The following is an 18,655-nucleotide window of genomic DNA, read 5'->3' as shown; positions in this document are numbered from 1 at the left end:
AAAAGAAGTTGATTAGCTTGATTGATTGACAGCTAAATAAAACTTAGGAATGTGTCTTGTAAAAAAGAAATGGTATTTACTAGGATGTTGTTCGCTTAACTTTTGTAAGTGAATAGTGTGTGCAATAAATCTGACTTTATAAAATGAGTGATTAATGTACTATTTGTAGAAATGCAGCACCTGGTGCAGCAGGTAGGTGCCGTTGCATGGCAGTCCTCCGCTGTGATCCACTACAGCCGGGATGTACCTGTGGAAAGAGCGAGGAAATACTCAATCTGATCATACATAACATATCTCTGGTATTCTAATTGATTAATTGCATTAAAAAAAAAAAAGATATCGACCAATTGAAAAAGGGCACACAGGCTATTTCTTTTTCAAAGTCAAAGCTCCTAGATCTTAATTCATGGTGATCATACTGACCGATTGTTCATATGTTGCTGGAATAGGCCCAAGTAGAGCCATGTTATCCACAGACTCTCTAACCTATACCGACACTTAAAAATTCCCACCTCACTATTTTAAGAACCTGTCATATCAGGTTTTTACGATGTTTGTGGTCATGCGTCATATGGAGTCGAACAGGACGGTTCTGACATTTAAAAACATATTTTTAGGTTTTAGTGGAGCACTTTAGGAATTACAGTAGACCTCACATCATGTTATTTGTTTAATTTCCAGATAAAGAACCAAACGTAATTGATAGCTTTTTATTTTCTTCTGTATGTGAATATAAGATGAATGTGCAGACACTCACTCTCCGGTGGGCTCCAGCTCGCTGATCTCAAACCAGACCAGCAGGTCATATTTGCTGACACACTGACCCAGGTTGGACTTGGTGATGGTGTTCAACTTGGTGGCTGGAACTGACACACACAAACACACATTTGCATAAGTGGTATGTTCATTTCAGAAGGGATGAATGAAAATAAGTGATAGATATACACTCTATAGATTAAACTGCTGAGCCCTAAGCAATCAGCCTACATTAAACTCAACAGTTGGACATACTGAGATGCTATAAGGAGCTAAATCACAGATTACACCACTCCCTGCTGTCTGACACGTCAGGATTATGTTCCTGTTGAAACGGGCTAATCTCTGAGGCACACGGCTACAATTATTTGTGTTCAATATGGTTAAAAAGAACATTATAGCACATGACAAGTACTGAACCAATAAAGGCTTAAGCCTCTGGGTTTATGCTGTGAATGCTAGGTTGGTGATCCTCTATGCTTACTGGTTTTATAATGTACCCGAAGGTGTCAGCTGTGAAAATGACAGTTGAGAGTTTGGCTGATTGACTTATTCTAAACAAACCTGCAGCAGCGAGGCGCAGCAGAGCACACCTCACCACTGCAGAGCTTTGTGGAGCTACTTCCTGCAGTCACACAGCACATGAGAGAAACAGAACTAATTTCTACAACAATGGTACATCTAACGCCTTAGCTACTACAGTGTCTGCTGTACCAACCATGGTGCCTGGGCACAATAAGCACAGGGTCATTGGGCACGGGGAGGAAGATGAAATGAGAGAGCTGGTCGGCCTCATCCTCCAGACTGGCCACAGCAGTGGAGGCCAGGGCGTTGGCGTGCTCAGACAGCTGGTCCAGCACTTTGCCGTTCATATAGCCACTCATCAGGTAGCGCACTAACTCTATCTTACGGGCGTGGTCTGGGGTGTCAGTGTGAGATGTTTTACAAATAGCGAGGAAGATTGGAGGGGACATGTGAATAAGGAGATTTGGGAGTGGGAGGATGGAGTTGGGTAAGAGGATTACGGATGGTGTGAGAGTGATTAAATAAGAACAAAAAATCCAGAGGAAGCGAGAAATGAAAGAAAAGTGGAAGAAAATATGAGGCATGCTGACAGAACCATGACCAACAGAAGAAACATGCTGAAATGAGGATGACAGGTGCAGAACAAATTGCTGTTTCAGAATGGGATGAGATGACAATAGAATCCTTACCTGGTCTAGAGAGAGGCATGGGAATAGGGTAGTACTTCCTTGACTGTGTTGGAGGACTGTGGAAAAAAACGTACACTTACTTAATATAGAAAGCAATTGGAACATTCTGACAAAATGTATCTGTTGTATTCTAGTAGTATGTTTGCCGGGCATAAAGGGAAAACAATTGAAGAGGAATCTGTGTTGTAATTAGTACAACAAAGGAAAAACACTCAAGGAAAAGAGCATTGCGACTTGAGAATGTCTTTATTAACTGCACAAACCTGATCAGCTCCTGGCCATGCAGGTGCAGCGGGTGCTGCTGGTAGTGGCCGAACACCTCGAACACGATGGGCTTGGTCTTTATGTACTCGATGAAGGACTCTGTTACCTCCACAGAAACCTGCTCCAACAGCAAAGAAAGGTATTGTTAAAATGAAAGTCAGTTACATAGAGCTGTTGAACTAAAGTTTGTGTGTGTGTGTGTGTGTGTGTGTGTGTGTGTGTGTGTGTGTGTGTGTGTGTGTGTGCGTGCACTCACGTTCTGGACGTGGTAAAAGCCCAGAGGAGCTCCTTTGCCGGTGTTCTTCAGAGGCTCCGTGGAAAAAGCCTCATCATGACGGTGCAGGAAACTAAGGACAGAAACATAAATGGATGTCACTTTTATTAATAAACAAGATAGGGGTGTTCTGTTATCACACAAAAGACATATTTCAGCATTAAGCCTTCATTGTTCTTTGTATTCATTATTGGCAAGGTATATGTTCCTTATATTTTAAAGATAAAGCAGTTTCAAAGAGATGTCTTATCAATTTTTTAAATAAAATAAAATGCCTTTCAAACCTACAGGGCGATAAAATACCGTATCTTATTTAAGTATTATAATAGTTATTTATGAGTTTCTCCCTCATCAAAGCTGTTCTCAACCGTATAGCTTTGATTTTAGGATTTAGTATTCACAGCATATTTATGAGGATTGTTGACTCACTTGAACTGGCAGAAGATGTCTGCGTACTCCGGTGGGACGCTGCTGGCCTGGAGCACCGTGACACGGAAGGTAAAGATGCTGCCCACCTCCAGCTGGTCCGCCAGACCCTCACCACAGCTCAGCTTGGGGTCAGCCATGTCACCCAGCTTGAGATCTGGAGAAAGCAAAAGGGGAAAGTTAGAGAAGGACTTGAGCTCCGATTAATTGAAAATGCTGCACCTGTGCTTTGTAATCTGCATATGAATTCTAAGCTCTGCACAATACAACCAGACTAGTTTCCGCACTTTATGTGATTTGTAAAGACATTCCTTCACAAAGTATGAAAAACTGCATGAGTCTCATTTCCATGACTATACATGTGCAGCCCTCCTTTGCATTCAACAGGAACATCTGCCCAGTGTGTTCCCCTGTGGGCTGAGAGGTGGAGATTTACGAGTGGAGAGGAAAAAGTCTGGCAGCCTTACCCATGTCATTGATTCTGTTGAGCTCCTCTGAGGGTGTGGTGGCCTCTGAACTCTGGCCCTGACCCTCCACAATGCGCAGCTCTTCCAGGGACAGGCCGGAGTGGGTCATCACCGCGGAGGAAAAGTCATTCTGGGGAGGAGGATGAACAAGACATCAGTATAGAGCTGGTAGAAGGGGTGGAAGAAGTACTCTGATCTTTTACTTTAAATAAGTATTACCAACGTTTAGAAATATGAAGTTACAAGTAAAGGTCCTGCATTATGTAACTTGAGTAAAAGGACAAAAGTATTAGCAATAAAACATAATTACAAAAAGTAAAAGCACTCATTATATAAGGTAGCCAATTTCAGAATAACCTATATAATATATTACTGAATTCTAACTGTTTTACGTTATATAATGTCGGGTAGCATTTGAATTACCCATAACAATCTATTAAGTCTTTACACCATATTACATCATCATTTTATTATTAGTAGTATTGTATTATTAACCTGAATCTGCAAAGTAACTAGTAATGACAGGTATTAAATAAAAGTATTGGTGGAAAGTGTGACATTGTTTGTAGCAAGAACACTAACACATCTCCAGCCTCTGTCGACTTTGTGTTTGATCCTAAATATTTAACACCCACTCTCTCGCAGTGTCTTAGGTTTGAATCTTCTTCCATCTGACTCGGGGCTCACCTTTTTGAAGTACTCGTCATCAAAGGAAATCTTAGCGGTTCCTGACTGTCTAACTCCTGACCCGTAGTCTGGGGCCTCCTCGTCAGCTACAAAGAGACAAAATAAACTTTTATCAGGATCTAACGCAGACATGGCAGACTCAAACCGACAGAGCACTTTAAAGGAACACACAGACAATCTGAGGGAGTGTTCTCTCTTTGCAAAACGTTCTCACAATGATATCAAAATAGAAGTCGGAAACAGTTATCTAGCTATTAGGTTTGAGTTAAATATATTTTGCAAATGTAAGTGAAACAGCCTGTTTCACATGGTATCTTCTTTTGATTTACCCTTCACCCTTGTCTATTTATGTACACGTGGATTGTTTTTTTACAGATGCAGCATGGGTGAAAGCCCAATCTATAAAGCCCAATAAAGTGAATGTGGAATGAGTGATTAGCAGGCATAACCTTTGCATAGAGATGCTAGCAGTCGTGCTCATTAGAAAATCTCATTAATTACTCACCAGCTATAGCCTGGACCCCCACACGCAGGAAACCACGCACCTCGCCCTTCTCTGTTACTATGGCAACACGGTGCACCAGTGGCACAGGGTACAGCAGGTTGCTCAGGTACACGAAAGCTCTGCGAGGAAAAGGAGGAGAGAGACTTGAAATTCTGCTGCAGTGTGAAACAGTTGAAGTCCTTGGATCCAGGAGACACATTTTAAATCGTATTAATGATGATTTCTGGTTTTTTGTTGTTATATAACTGCAATGTATTGCAATTAATAAAGCTTATTAAAACAAATTGTATAGCTCCCAATTGAAAAGTATCCGAGTAGTGACAGACAATGTTCTAAAAAGCTTTACATTATTTACTGACATACATGTCTTTACAATGATTCATAATGTGCAAATAAAGCATATATTAATAACTACTATAACATACAGCATTAGAAACAATAACGTTAAGGATTGAGCAAAATAATGAAAAAATAAAAAACATGTGAACATTACATTCTAAGTGCTCCAGCACTCTGAAATCAGCAGCAGTTTAAAGCATCCTCTTTATTTTTAAACTGTGTGACAGGGAGATGACAGATCGCCTGGGACGCAGCAGTAAAGGTTGTAAAAGACTTGTTTATTGTGTCGTAATACAGATATAGAGATGTTGGTCTCCAACTCACACACTCGCTGACGTGTTTTTTTTTTAGGGCTTGATTTGTTTTGCTGCACCCCTGGTGACCTACTCTTTGTGTCCCCCCCTCCTCCTCCTCCTCTCCCTCCCTCTAATGGGAGACTCGAGGCCGGGTAGGAGGAATATCAATCTGGAAAATCTCTGAAGTCACAGTGACGAAGAGGCTGAGCTACGTCTGGTGCGCAGTCTGGTGGCGTGCATGGCTTGGCAAACGCTGTTTATGACTCAGCTATGACGTTACCGGCGCTACGGCAACGGCCTCGGTACAGCGTGTGCTCTGATTTCTAATGCTGCTGCAGCACATTATTTCATCTTGACAATGAATTAAACACAAATAAGCATGATAACCACTAACAGTGAGTTAATAATATCTGCAATACATTTCAAGAGCAATGTTAAAAAACACATACAGGGTTATAAAACAAATTCATGTCATGTTATAAATAAAATAAACAAATAAATCAAATAAATCAAACAAGGGCTCAAGGATAATAAAAAAAAATGGACAGACAGCTAATCAACTTAGACACAGCAAGTCCACAGATGGAGTTAATACAGTCAGTGCGGTGATGGTGGCGGGGGATGAGACATCACGCTGGGAGGAGGTAGAGAGAAGAGGATGGTGGCTTTTCAATTTTTGGAAACAGAGTCTAAATTAAAAGTAAATCATACAAAGTGGGCCTGTGAGCACAGAAGCATGACTAATCATGTTAAATTGCAAAATTGTCCAATGTATCTCTGCAAAGCTGCTATGAATACATGAAATTATGCTCTAACCGTGGAGGGATTTGCTGATAAATAATAAAAGATATGCTTATTTATTCGCTGAAATGTTTAAAGAATCTACTTTGCCAGCTACCATAATAATATATAAAATGATATCTTGTATCCTAAACATCTCCTGAACATGCCTCCAGGGTGAAATCAGAATCCAAAAATGGAGATAATTCTTGATGAATTGAAGGAAATGGGAGATGCGTTTAACAACAGCAAAACTATATTAAAGAATAGCATAAATATTACTCGCACAGAAAAGAAATGTGCCTGCGTAAATGTAAGACAGAATATGTTGAAGTGTTTTAAATAGCAAAGCTTTTAGAGACAAATGTGTTTGGTAAGTAATAAGCATACTAATAAATAAGACTTACTATAATATTGGAAGGGGAGCGTGAGAGTTTCTAAAAAGATGTTTTGATAGTTCTGCTGTTGTTGAAAGCATTGAATTCAATTAATCAAGACTGTTTCTATTTATTTGTATTCTTTGTTTGGCCTGAGAGGAAATAAGGAAATTCTTCAAGTATTCAAGATAACATGGGGTCAGTTAGTGACATAGAAAATAATATCTTGAGGGAGAAGCATTACTTTAAATATCATTCATCTGCATTTGATTATGTTGCTCTATATCCTGCACTCATTCATCTTTATCTTATGTATCCCCCCCCATTTGTGTCACTTTACTCTATATGTGTATTAAGATCAACATTATTAAACCAAGCCATCATCCCCCCCTACACCCCTGTCCCAGCCTGTGTGTGGAGGGCGTGGGAATGCCGCTGCCGGTCACCAACCTTCCCACCAGGATGAACCAGGGGGAGCGGTCATAGAAGGGGTCCTGTCCGTCGCTGAAGATGTCCGAGCCCTCCTCGGTGCCGGCATCTGAGCTGGTGTCGTCCACAAAGGCCTCGTCGTCCATCAGGTCGGACATCTCGCTCTGACGCTCGTCCGCCAGCTCGGTGATCTCCGAGTCCGTGGTGGAGAAGGTCGGAGAGGGCGTGCGGTCGGCCAGGCGCTCATTTACACAACCGTTGAAGATCGGGGAGCTGACGGGTTGGAAGTTTGGAAATAGTGGCAAGAACCAAGGAAAGGTACAATGGAGCAATAAAAAGAGTTAAAGAGGCCATCGAGTATAGCTTTGAAAGGACATTTCACCTTGGCATTGTGTTCGCATTGATGGCATGTTTAAAAAGAAACAACATGAATCCATGTACTAACATCAAAATAAATTGTAATATTGAAATTGCAATGTAATTACCACAAACAGTATCTGTACATTCATTGGTAAAGCTGTGTTGATTTTTACCTCTACCAATTTTGATCATTAACCAAACCAAATCTATTGAGAACATATTTGTTAATACTACTACTTGGAAGCCATTGCGAGTGCAACATAAGGATTCACTTAATAAAGAGCAGGTATTACAAGTAGCTGCTAGCTGTCAGGTATTACAAGTAGCTGCTAGCTGTCAGGTATTACAAGTAGCTGCTAGCTGTCAGGTATTACAAGTAGCTGCTAGCTGTCAAAGCAGTTTATAGAAACTATTTTATACCAAAATGAAATGCCACTTTAAAAGGATTAAATTCACATCTTCTAATGCATGCTGGTTCAAATACAAAATGCCACATGTATCAAAATCCACTATGTTATGAACAAGCTTTTGTACTGGAAGGCATATGAGAATGGCAACAGACAGAAACATTTCACAATGGGTAAATCAAAATGACAAAAATGTGCAATAAAGAGAAACTACTAATTAAAAAAAAAAAAAAAATGTGATGTCAAATAAAATGTATAAATACCATAGACTGTATATAGATAAATACACAAAGGAATATTTGACAATGAACATGAAATCAAAAACACCAAATGAAATGACAAATTCACCAAATTATACACATGACAAAAAATACAATGAAAGATTCAAAAAGAAACAACAAAACAAAAAGCTTATGCTTAAACATGTTATACCACTTATACACATGACTCCAATGACAGAAATGCAATCTGTATAACAGAATTTGACCATGAAAACGGAAAGATTTTATGGAAGTTAACACATACATCCATTTTAGATAAATGGATCAAAAAAGCAGATTGAGTTTCACCACAAAAACCAAACCTATTACTCAGGACTCAAACAGCAAACAGGCAGCACCACAAACACTATTCATGCAGAATATTAAGTGAGTCACAACATACGCAGTATAGTATGTCTCCATCGTTCCCGTTACGTACCTCCCAACCAGTTTAAACCAATGGAAGCGATCATAGAAGGGATCATTTCCTGTCAGAGAGCCCTCTCCGTCCTCCTGGTTGGTGGAGGCCATTTCTCCAGCGCGGTCGTACATCTCCCTCATCTGCTCCAGCCTCTGCCTGCAGATGACGTCACAGGGCAATTAACATTAACGGGAAGCAGAACGAGAAAATACATCTCATCTAATGGATGGAGGGCGGAGATGTCACTCTTATAATTTATGGTATTTTTTTTCTGTTACTTAAGGCATGAGAAATGATCTGACAACAGGCTGATTGAGAAAACTGAGATCAGAACGACATGTGAGCCAAAGCAGACTGAAGAGACTGAATGTGCACAATACACTAGATGTTGCGCTTGTGCTGGCTAAGTATTAAAGGTTCCCTATTATACTGTTTTTCATCAATATATTATAGTTCTCAGATATATACAAAACATGTCTCTGAAGTGTTTGGCTCGAAATACCAAACAGATCATGAATTGTAGCATCCCATAATCCCCTCTGTTTCAACCCTGTTTCAAAAGTGCTGATTCTCTGTCTGTTACTTTAGATGAAAATAAGGAGCCACTCCCCACGCCCCTCTGAGAGATATTTGGTTACAAATAACACAATGGTGCTCTAGGAGGAGATTCAGGTGATAAGGTGTGGGGGGGGGGGGTTACCTTTCAGACAGGTTTTTATATAAATGGATCAGAACAAAAAGTGAGCGAATCTTTTTTCCTGAAACTTTTAGAATCTCTTTACACAGAGGGGACACATGTTTATGTATAAAAGACATGAACAAATGGATTTAGCACAATAGGTGACCTTTAACATTTAAAACGTATTCAACTACAAATAGGATTAGTTAATTTAAGGTATGGGCATTACTTGAGTTTTTCGAGGGACCAGTAGTGTGTGGCTCCGTTCTTCAGGTCCTGAACCTCTACGGCCACCACGGTGCGGGGGAAAGGCCGGGCGTCGCGCTCTTTCTCCGGCTCTGGAGACACGAGCTCAGGGGGCAGCGGAGAGTACAGAGTGTCTGTCAGCAAGACAAACTGGAACTGGACCTGAAGAGTGGGAGAGGTGGTTGGAAATAAAGAATAATTGGAGAGTTTAAAAAAAACATCAAGGCAAGTAAAATAAAAAAAACATTCAACAAGCATGAGAATCCACTCAAAGGATGATGACTTGAAGCTCTGAACCTTCAAGATTATTTTTCATTAAAAACACTCGGGAGACATCAAGGGATAGGTCTTTTTCCATTAAAGATATACCATGATTGAAAGGTCAAACAAATCCATAACGGCCTCCATTTTGTGGTCTTACTCTTCCCAGCATCCTCTGGGGCAAAAATGCTAAACCAATTAACATCACTGGATATAAATAACAGACAGAAAGGAAACCAAAGATAAATAAAACTCCTGTGAAAATGTCTATGTGACAGACGAGCCATCTCCATTATCAATCTAGAAGCGCCTGGAACTGGACGAGCGTATAAATCACACACACTCCGGATGGGAAGGTGGACCCCCGCTCGGGTGATGTGAAAGATTGCCTTCTGCACAAACACACATTATGTTTTAAGATCGATGTCCAGTTCAACAGGCTGAAGCTGTCAACTGACTTAAATTAGGGCATGAAAAAATAAATGTTACTGTGGCTCTCCAATAACTTATTTTAGTTGTTTTTAATCCATAATTATTTATTTGCCTTTTTCTTTGTATTTATTTTACAAGGTTGACCGCTCAACTGCTTTTTTTCCGAATTTTTAAAAGCAATTTAAATTTGAAATATTCCTGCTAGCACTAGTTTTGTGATAAACAAAACATTTTTCTCTTTAATGTTCAAGCTGGAAAACCGGTCTTAAATCACTGCTTAAGAAAAATAACGTAAAGCGCAATATCAGTTTTCTCACTTTCTTCTTTAGCTCCACGCTGATGGCGTTGGCCTCCTTCAGGTAGACGGCACTTCCCCACAGCTGGTCGCGGAGGGAGGTGAACTGGTGGTACCTCCACTTCCTGAAAGACCACTGAGCTAACTCAAACTCGTGCTGAGTCCACGGCACTGCGGGGGAATCAGGTGATGTTAACATACACGAAATAAACACACACACACACACAATGATAACGCACAAAAAGGACCATGCCAGTGGTTGTACTTGTTTTAGCCCAGTGAACTTTACATTACTGCCTTCAAATCAACATTATCCATCATGCGGAATATGTTGTCTTCTTTATTTTACTCAATGTTTCTTGCAAGCACTGTGCTGTTAACTTTTCCTTTAGGATGTGTTTAGGGACCGACAAGATCATAAATTACTGTGAGCTTTAAATTATGAAGCACTCATTTATAACAAACAGAAGACAAATTGAGAGGAAATACAGACTTTTAGTGTGTTTCTTGTAAGACCACAGTCTGTCATCCAAATGCAAGGACAAGTTAAGCTCCATCCCCAAAATTAGAACCTGTTATCGCTCTCAACTTGATTTACAACTGTATTTCTAGTTTATTTTCACTGCTTGTTTCGGAAAATATAGCCAGTAATGTAGAAGAAACTTGTAGTGGGCTAAAACATGCAAAACTTTAATTATGGTCAAAGTAAAATGTGTTTTGTATAATTAGTAGTATGTTTATTTCAAAGAAAGTATAGGATATTGCATTTATGGACTAGTTTGACTTAAAACCTTGAATTTGTAATTAGTTAAGACATTTCAATTAATTTAAATGAAGTTGATATTATATTCTTCTGGTTATGAAATGGGAAATACTATACGCACATCCCAGAAGTTTAGGCTCTGGATAGAAAATGTGAAAGAAAACAAACATTGCATTTAAATATTTATACTTTTTAGCTCTAAATACATTTGCTAAAGAAAGATCTGCAGGGCTGAAGATTAACAGTACACACCTTCCTCCTCCTCCTCCTCATCCTCCTCCAACTCTTCTTCATCAGGTGTCTCGGTAACCACAGAAATAGTCTCCACCTGTTTCTGAAGCTCCTGCAATTTGCTCTCGTACACCTGCACACCAACACACAGGGACGAGGAGAAGAAAACATGAACAATTCTCCATCAGCCGCAAGAAAACTGTGAAATTAGACCGCCATCTGTACCACATTTAACCCAAAATACACAGTGATATGTTGGGAATACTCAATACTACCAGAGTTTTATTTCTATATTAGAGGCATGTACTGAAAACTTTGGCTACTGATCCAAATGATACATGGAGCATGCAGCTGGATGTATAAATAATGCAATGATACACAGAATTAGGTTTACAAATACATTAAATGTGTAATATTTTCTTATACTGTACATTTCCAGACCTGTTATTAAATACTGAGTGTTTTGGATGTAAAACACTCGCAGTGAAAGCTATTGATAACTTGAAGAGGTTAAAATATATTACACTAATCATAAATAATAACATGTCTATTGTTCACAAGGAAACATATGACACAATCCAAAACCAAAAAATATCAGAAAATATTTAATAGTTCTGGCCGAAAAAGCAAAAAAAAGCCCAAGAAATGTTGAACTTTTTACATACAAAAAAAGTGGGTATCCGAATCCTAGAGCCGATGCAATTGACAATTGAAAAATATTCTGAAATAAATATGAAAAATGAAAACAAAAACTATCATGTTATAGTCAGAGAGAAAGGCTGGGATGGAAGAGCAGAGCTGCTGGTGGGAGTCAACTGTAATCCAATGAGGGGCGCCATCATCATCAGAGCAGGACAGGCCGTGGTCCCGATGACCTCATCCTGTTTGTTCAGTGTCTTCTGGGAAGACAATGCAGCCTTTTCATTCGTCATTAACCTCCTCCCTGCTGAAATCCCACCAACAAGCTAACAACTGAATTCTATCCATTCAAGAACATTTAGAAATCTAAAAAAAGCAAGTTTTACTGAATGTAGAGATCTGCATGAAGCTGCTTTTGTAACAATGTGCACCTAAATGGTTCATGTGAATACAGTATTTCAAGCCCATTCAAAAAAAGTATATTAAAATTCACAAATTACGTTGCAGCATGGCAAAGACTACATTTAGTGCCTCAATTTATGTTGATGGATGAAGTGAATAGCACCTAATCACACTTTCATCCCTATCCCATGTTAAAGTATATGTGATGTGATTTCAGTAATAACAAATAGCTTAGAAAACCCTTAGCAATGTATATGGATACAAGACATGTACCACATTCATTTAAAATGTTTTAAAAATAGAAATGAAAACAGCCCATATCTGACGTAAGGTGTTGTACAGTGTCTCACATTGGTACTCCTGTTTAGTGCATTCATGCAAAAAGGCCTGCCACGATAATTACATTATGGTAAATACTTATGGACCCCGACCATTTTTGCTGACCTCGATAATGCTCTTTGTGTTTACATATGCGAGGGTTTAAATAAGGATGTCACCAACATTTAAGCCAGCATGAGGCCAGAATGAACAGCAGGGTTTTGCCTACTTTTAAGACTTTTTGTTGACAGATCCTGAGTCCATTTTTTGTCGTTTTGATTGTGTGTGTTTTTTTATTTATTAGTATTTATAATTTATTTATAAAAGGACACTTTAATCTGATTTAGCAATACAATTCCAGTGATTGAATTCTTAAGTATAAGAAGTATAACGCCCTTTAAAAGGGTGCTCTTGCATTATTTTGCTATTATAACTATATAAATGGGTTTTAAATGACAATATTGATTTTCGAGGTCATTTATGGGACTGTATATTGTCCAACTAAAGTAGTTATTGTGACAGGCCTAATGGACAGATGAGATTATGTCCTTAAACTGGTTTAATGGCAGTGAAAAACAAATACTACCCATATAAAACAAATAACTGCACTTGGAGCATGTCGTTTTATTTCAGTCATATTTTGAAAATCCTCCAGCAACACAGAGACTCAGTATATTCTTACCTTGTTCACATATGTATGTTTGCACAAAGTGCTTGATTAAGGAGCAACAAAACTTGGTACACAGCTGCACTGAGGCACTTGATATTGCAGATTCAAAAAGCAGACGCACAACACTCAACAGACACTTTGAGCTGAGACCTAACACAGACATATGTATTTCAAAAGAACAGCGCACTGTTCATTTGAAGTGGTTTACTTTCCAGCTTCCCTGGTGGCCATTGGCACCAGTGCATACGCTAAATAACGTTCTTTAATGGAGCACTTATTAGGGATGAAGAAATGTAAGCTATTGCATGCAAAGATAGTCAAAGATATGAGGCGTAAGGTTGAGAGACTTGCACATGTCATTATATAATTTGGTTTTTGTTACAGCAGAGAAAGGCAGAGTATATACTGTCAAAACGTATAGTATAAAACACAGAAAATCATTTCATCATTGTGAACCAATGTAACATTTTGAAAACCTCTGCTTTCTGCTCAGTGTCACTGATTCTCACATTTTTTTTAAAGAAATTAATGCAGCAAGAAAAGGCAGATTGACAGGCAGGCTTGCTGCTAATTCAAATAAGCATCAGCTATAGCACAGAGGCAAAACACTGACTGAGTTCAGAAGCCATCGCTCTGATAGATCTATCCAGGTAGTGGCGTTTTGATGCAGCTAAATCAAGGCAGTCTTCAAAATCTCCATTGACATTGTAGTTCTCCCAAATAACATTATTCAAACACTTCAAGCCTTTGTCCTCTCTCCAACATTTTTAAGCCAAGTCTTTGGGAGCCATGACAACACTCTGAAGGACATTGAATTGAAACACAGAGAACTCTGTGCTTACTCAGTGAACCACAAACCCAGAATGTCATTTTAAGAAATCAGAGCTCAACTGAGGAAGTGTGGTTGATACAGGAAGAAACTCAATTTGTTTTTGAACTTTCTGGATTAGTGGAACTTGTGAAACATAAAAATAGATTTTGTGGAACTTATGTTAAAGTTAGGTCCACCCCCCTAGGATTTCAGCATAGTGGTTCTTATATTTAATAAGCTCTGTGTGTAGTTTGAAAAAAACAGTTTTAATAGGGTAATTTATGACTTAACATTGAAATGTGTGTCTTTACCAACTAATTCATTATTCATGAGGAAGTGCAAGTACTGAAATACAAGGTGAAAGTTATATATTTGAAATACATCCAAGAAAAAAAGGTTGGGATCCAGCAATCAAGTGGCTTGAACTAAGCATTTGAATAAATCAGTGTTATTACTTAAAAAAGGTTAGTTTGGTTAGGTAAGTTAAGAAGATTCCTTTGCACATTTTAGCTTAAAACCCTGTGCATGAAAACTGAATTAAAAAGCAAAGAAAGAAAATATAGAATTTGTAATGCACAGCGGGATTAATATGTTAAGGCATAAAAAGGCACCTTTGAATACCACTTTCTTTAAACTAATATTTCAGTCTGTTTAAAAGGCAGTCACGCAATTGAGTAGTGCATCAAGTTATACCATTATTTAAAATGTCCAGCAGGCTGGTCTTTTGATTCTAGGCCAATGGTGATTTATGACAGTAAATGTTTTATGAAGTACAGCAAAGAAAAATGAAAAACTGCAAAGATAACTGATGTTTCCATCCTGAAATTCAGTTACATGGTACATACAAAAAAAATATATATATATAGGGTGTTTAGGGTACAATCACAACCAAAGTCTAGACACTTCAGTGTGTTTATATTGTAGTGGCTAAAAACATTCAAGATAGATCAAGGATAAAATGGCAAATATGTAAACTCAGAAATTCAACCATGAAGACAATTTTGGCAAATCAAAGCATGATTGATGAATTGTCACACATGATAAAAGATGAGCAGAGTAGGCATGGCGTGTCTCTTCAGAAAAAACAAAAGAACAGTCCCTTTATCATCTGTTGGCTTCAATTCCTTATGACAGCTCTCCCAATGCTAGTGATCACAGGGCACACAATGCAGCGAAAACTCGTAAAACGGCATATATTATGGTGATGATGATGATAAAATGTCTTCTTATAATACATACAATACTTTTGGATCAACCAATAACACACTGATCAAGTGCAAAAGTCACAGTCGGTTTGAGTTGTGTGACTCACATGATTCTGAGCTGTTGTGATCTGTAATGTATTTTTACTACTCAAAGTATATTAAAACTAGTTCCTCATTCCACATGTCCCACTCAAACTGCCGTCTCTCTGCTGGCTTTTAGATTTGGAGCAGACATCTGCCTGCGCATTCTCGGAGGTGGCTGAAAGTTGATTGGATGGTTAGCGTGGTCAGTGTGTTGGTACTGCTGATAGCCATTGTATCTACCATCTGTATACATCATGTTATCGTAGTGGCAGGGCTGTTGTTGGTGGTGTTGCTGGGGATGAGCCTGATGTTGGCGGGGCTGGTAGAAAGCTTGTGTGTGCCTCCTGTTGCTTTCAGACTGCTGCAGTGACTCCATGGAGCCAGAGGGCCGCTGGCGGTAATTAAAAGAGTTGCTGCGGCTTCGTTCATGGGGCTGCTGGTTCTGGTTGTTCCTATAGTTATGTCTGTGACCCTGGTTTAAACCTTGCTCCAAGTCTTTGCTCCTGAACTGGACTGATGGGCTTGGTAATGGAGGACTGACTTGGATCAGTGAAGCAGCCATCCTTTCTTTAGACTGCAGTCCTTCTCCATTCAGGCTTTCGCCCTCGTCTTCCTCTACAGCTTCTTTGGGCACCTTTAGCTCAATGACTTGCTGATCTGTGATTATAATATGAGTGCCTGGGCTCCATGAGTTGCGGTGCTGAGGGTTGCTTTTGAAGGGGAAGCGCAGCTTGCGATCTTCTGGGGGTATGAAGCGGTGTGGTCCGGTCTGCCGGCGGAGCTGTTTTGTGATCTCTTGTTGCTGAAGGTTCTTGAGGCGCACCTGCTCTTGACGCATCCAGCGCATGTGGCCTCGCTTTAGGGTAGAGTCATCGCCTGCACTTTGGCCTGTTGGTGAATCTACATCCTCATCATCAGGCTTTTCTGGCAAGGGAGGTTTCCCCTCTCTTGGGGTTGTGGCAGAGGTAGTGGAGGTGACTACAGGAGGCTTTTCTTGGCTCTCTGGGGTGATGAGTGGAAGAACCTTTTCCATTTTAACCATCTTATTTCTGAGGGTACGGATCTCCTCATCCTTCATATTGTTTTGCTTCTTTACCTCGTGCAAGATGTCTTCAAGTTTATCAATGTGCACCTTCAGGTCATCCATTACAACCACTCCTGGTCGTGGCCCATTGGTAACGACGTCCTCAATGCGCTCATCACCGACCCCTACAGTGTCCCAAACGTCCCGAGCCACAGCCCTCCACGAGTCCCGCTCGTTGGGGTCCTTCTTGCTGTAGCTAGCACAAAGCTCCTTCATTTTGACTATGGCCAGTGCTTCGATTTCCTGCCGTGTTTGGCGGAAGTCATTGAGGGCTACTTCATAACAAATTTCTTTGACTGCCTGGATCTTCAGGTCAGAGATGGTCACCCACTTGGAGTCCTTGGTGATGCGACGCCGCTGAGGGACCTGGTACATTTTAACTTGCTCTCTTATCTTCCCACTGCTGGGTAATCCACACTTTCTCACTATGGACTGTAGCTTGCTGGGTGGCAGCTTTTCCCTCAAGGAAGTGATCAGTCTCCAGCTCTCTTCACAAGACCTCTTATCTGAGTCATCCCCACTATCAGAGTCTCCATCCTTGAGAAAACAACAGGACACAAACCAAAAGGTTCCCAAAAAAAGGAGAAATTAAAATGAGAAATCAAAGAGAAGATGAAGGGGCGACTTTTAAAATAAAAGAATGATTAAAAGTTATGAATATGCAACATGGGGACTTCAACTATGAGTAAAGTTAAAGCTTAATTAGAAGTGTAATCCAATTAGACAGAGCTTTGTGCTTCAGAATTTTGAGATTTAGGATATTTGCCAAAGATGACTATTACACTGTAATGTTTAATAAATATTGTGCATACATCATTATTTTTACGATGTATGGCAACATGCAGTATACATCCATCCATAATTATGTTCAAAATAAAGATAGAAATACAAATAAATATCCAACAATCAGTGGCTTCCATTGACTTTCTTGCCTGTCAGTTTGTTGTTCTGATGTCGTCTCTAGTGAAATGGTGATATTGATAAAAATAAATGGATATTAATATAAGTATCTATTGCTCAAAGGCTTTTCAGATATAATAAATGGGGTTCAGCTTTAACAATATTGTTCCCAATGTTGCACATTGATATTAAAAGTAAAGGTAAAGCATGTCTATCATGATTAGAAAATAAATATCAATAGAGGATAGTGGATGATCGGAGCACTTCTGTTCGTTTGTCATGTTCCTCTTCTTAATTAAATTTATTTTGATTTGAAAGCTGGATCCCAAACATGCTACAGCGGCATGCATGTAGATGCATTTTGGAGCTTTCTCCCTTTAGTCCAGAAGGTTTGAAAGGCTTTTGTGTTAGCAGTGAGTTAGAAGCCAAAGTGTTCTTGCGGTTGATCAGAAAGCCAGTAGAGAGAGGAGAGGCAGGCGAGAGGGTAAGTGTTAATCCACTACAAGAAAGATGTTAGTTGGAAAAAATGCAGTTTCTCATTTTTCGTAGACAAAGTACATTACAGATCACAACCATTTGGTACAAATAATTTATGTATTGTGTATGTAGTGTATCTATAGCTAGAATTGGATATGTTATGTTGCTGGGAGTCTGAACCCCTATGCCTGAGGCTCTGCACATAATACCAGTCGTATGAGTAGAGGTCTGTGATTCACTGATTTAAGCAGCGATAACTCTGTTGTTGAGCCGTGCCCTCAGTGTGCTATGCCGGTGCCATGTAAGGCTAGCAAAGAGAGGTAGCCAAAGAAGTCAATGAGAAACCACATTGTCACTATCCGTCAAAAAACTACAGCGGGATTTTTTTGTTATCACAATGCATTGGACATGTCAGCAACTGCATTGGAGAGATGAAACTCAGGATCAAAACAGAGCAAGAAAACTAGAGTAGAAATCTAATCCAAGCAAATCAACAGCCGCTTCAAAGCTGACCAGCTCAACAGCAAACACTGCAACTTAGTCCAGAACCAGTACTGAACGAGTTAGGGAAAACATGCTATTAACATGAACCATGCAAAAGCAGCGTCACTTTATAAAAACGAGGCAATGTGTTTCAATCGTTACTGACCAATATTCAGGTTTAAGATTAATTTTGAATATAATATCAAAAAACGTTAGCCGTAAGTTGCTGTTTTGCAAGATTCAGATCCACTATAGAAGACACAAGAAAAATGAAAACAGGGATTTGGAAAGGGGAAAGCTTCAACATCTAATTCTCGCTCAATCAAAATGCTATAGAGAACCCAAGAGACAGGCAATCTTTCTCAAACCAGAAAACCAACCATGCAAGAAGAACAGACATGCGCTAGCATTAA

The 18,655-nt window shown here is 39.5% G+C and overlaps 1 protein-coding gene across 8 annotated transcripts in view; it reads right to left on the bottom strand.

Moving 5' to 3' along the window:
- kif1b (kinesin family member 1B) overlaps positions 1 to 18,655 on the bottom strand; it is a 62,221-nt gene that overhangs the window by 11,177 nt on the left and 32,389 nt on the right. For 3 of the 8 annotated variants that reach the window (XM_034145289.1, XM_034145291.1, XM_034145290.1), the window contains 15 exons: positions 11,191 to 11,302; positions 11,060 to 11,077; positions 10,198 to 10,346; positions 9,171 to 9,349; positions 8,281 to 8,418; positions 6,836 to 7,087; positions 4,594 to 4,712; positions 4,089 to 4,174; positions 3,402 to 3,531; positions 2,938 to 3,091; positions 2,491 to 2,581; positions 2,234 to 2,352; positions 1,971 to 2,026; positions 758 to 866; positions 181 to 247 (listed from right to left, as the gene is read on the bottom strand). In XM_034145289.1, the coding sequence (XP_034001180.1) occupies positions 181 to 247; positions 758 to 866; positions 1,971 to 2,026; positions 2,234 to 2,352; positions 2,491 to 2,581; positions 2,938 to 3,091; positions 3,402 to 3,531; positions 4,089 to 4,174; positions 4,594 to 4,712; positions 6,836 to 7,087; positions 8,281 to 8,418; positions 9,171 to 9,349; positions 10,198 to 10,346; positions 11,060 to 11,077; positions 11,191 to 11,302 (1,779 nt within the window). Of the gene's footprint in view, positions 1 to 180; positions 248 to 757; positions 867 to 1,970; positions 2,027 to 2,233; positions 2,353 to 2,490; positions 2,582 to 2,937; positions 3,092 to 3,401; positions 3,532 to 4,088; positions 4,175 to 4,593; positions 4,713 to 6,835; positions 7,088 to 8,280; positions 8,419 to 9,170; positions 9,350 to 10,197; positions 10,347 to 11,059; positions 11,078 to 11,190; positions 11,303 to 13,132; positions 16,920 to 18,655 lie in introns of those variants that run through there. The other 5 variants (XM_034145292.1, XM_034145294.1, XM_034145295.1 and 2 more) reach the window with 4 other exon arrangements.

This window comes from Trematomus bernacchii, unplaced genomic scaffold (genome assembly GCF_902827165.1).
Source record: "Trematomus bernacchii unplaced genomic scaffold, fTreBer1.1, whole genome shotgun sequence".
NCBI classification, from domain to species: Eukaryota; Metazoa; Chordata; class Actinopteri; order Perciformes; family Nototheniidae; genus Trematomus; species Trematomus bernacchii.
Note: the sequence above shows the minus strand (reverse complement) of the source record. Positions and strands in the feature narration are given on the sequence as shown.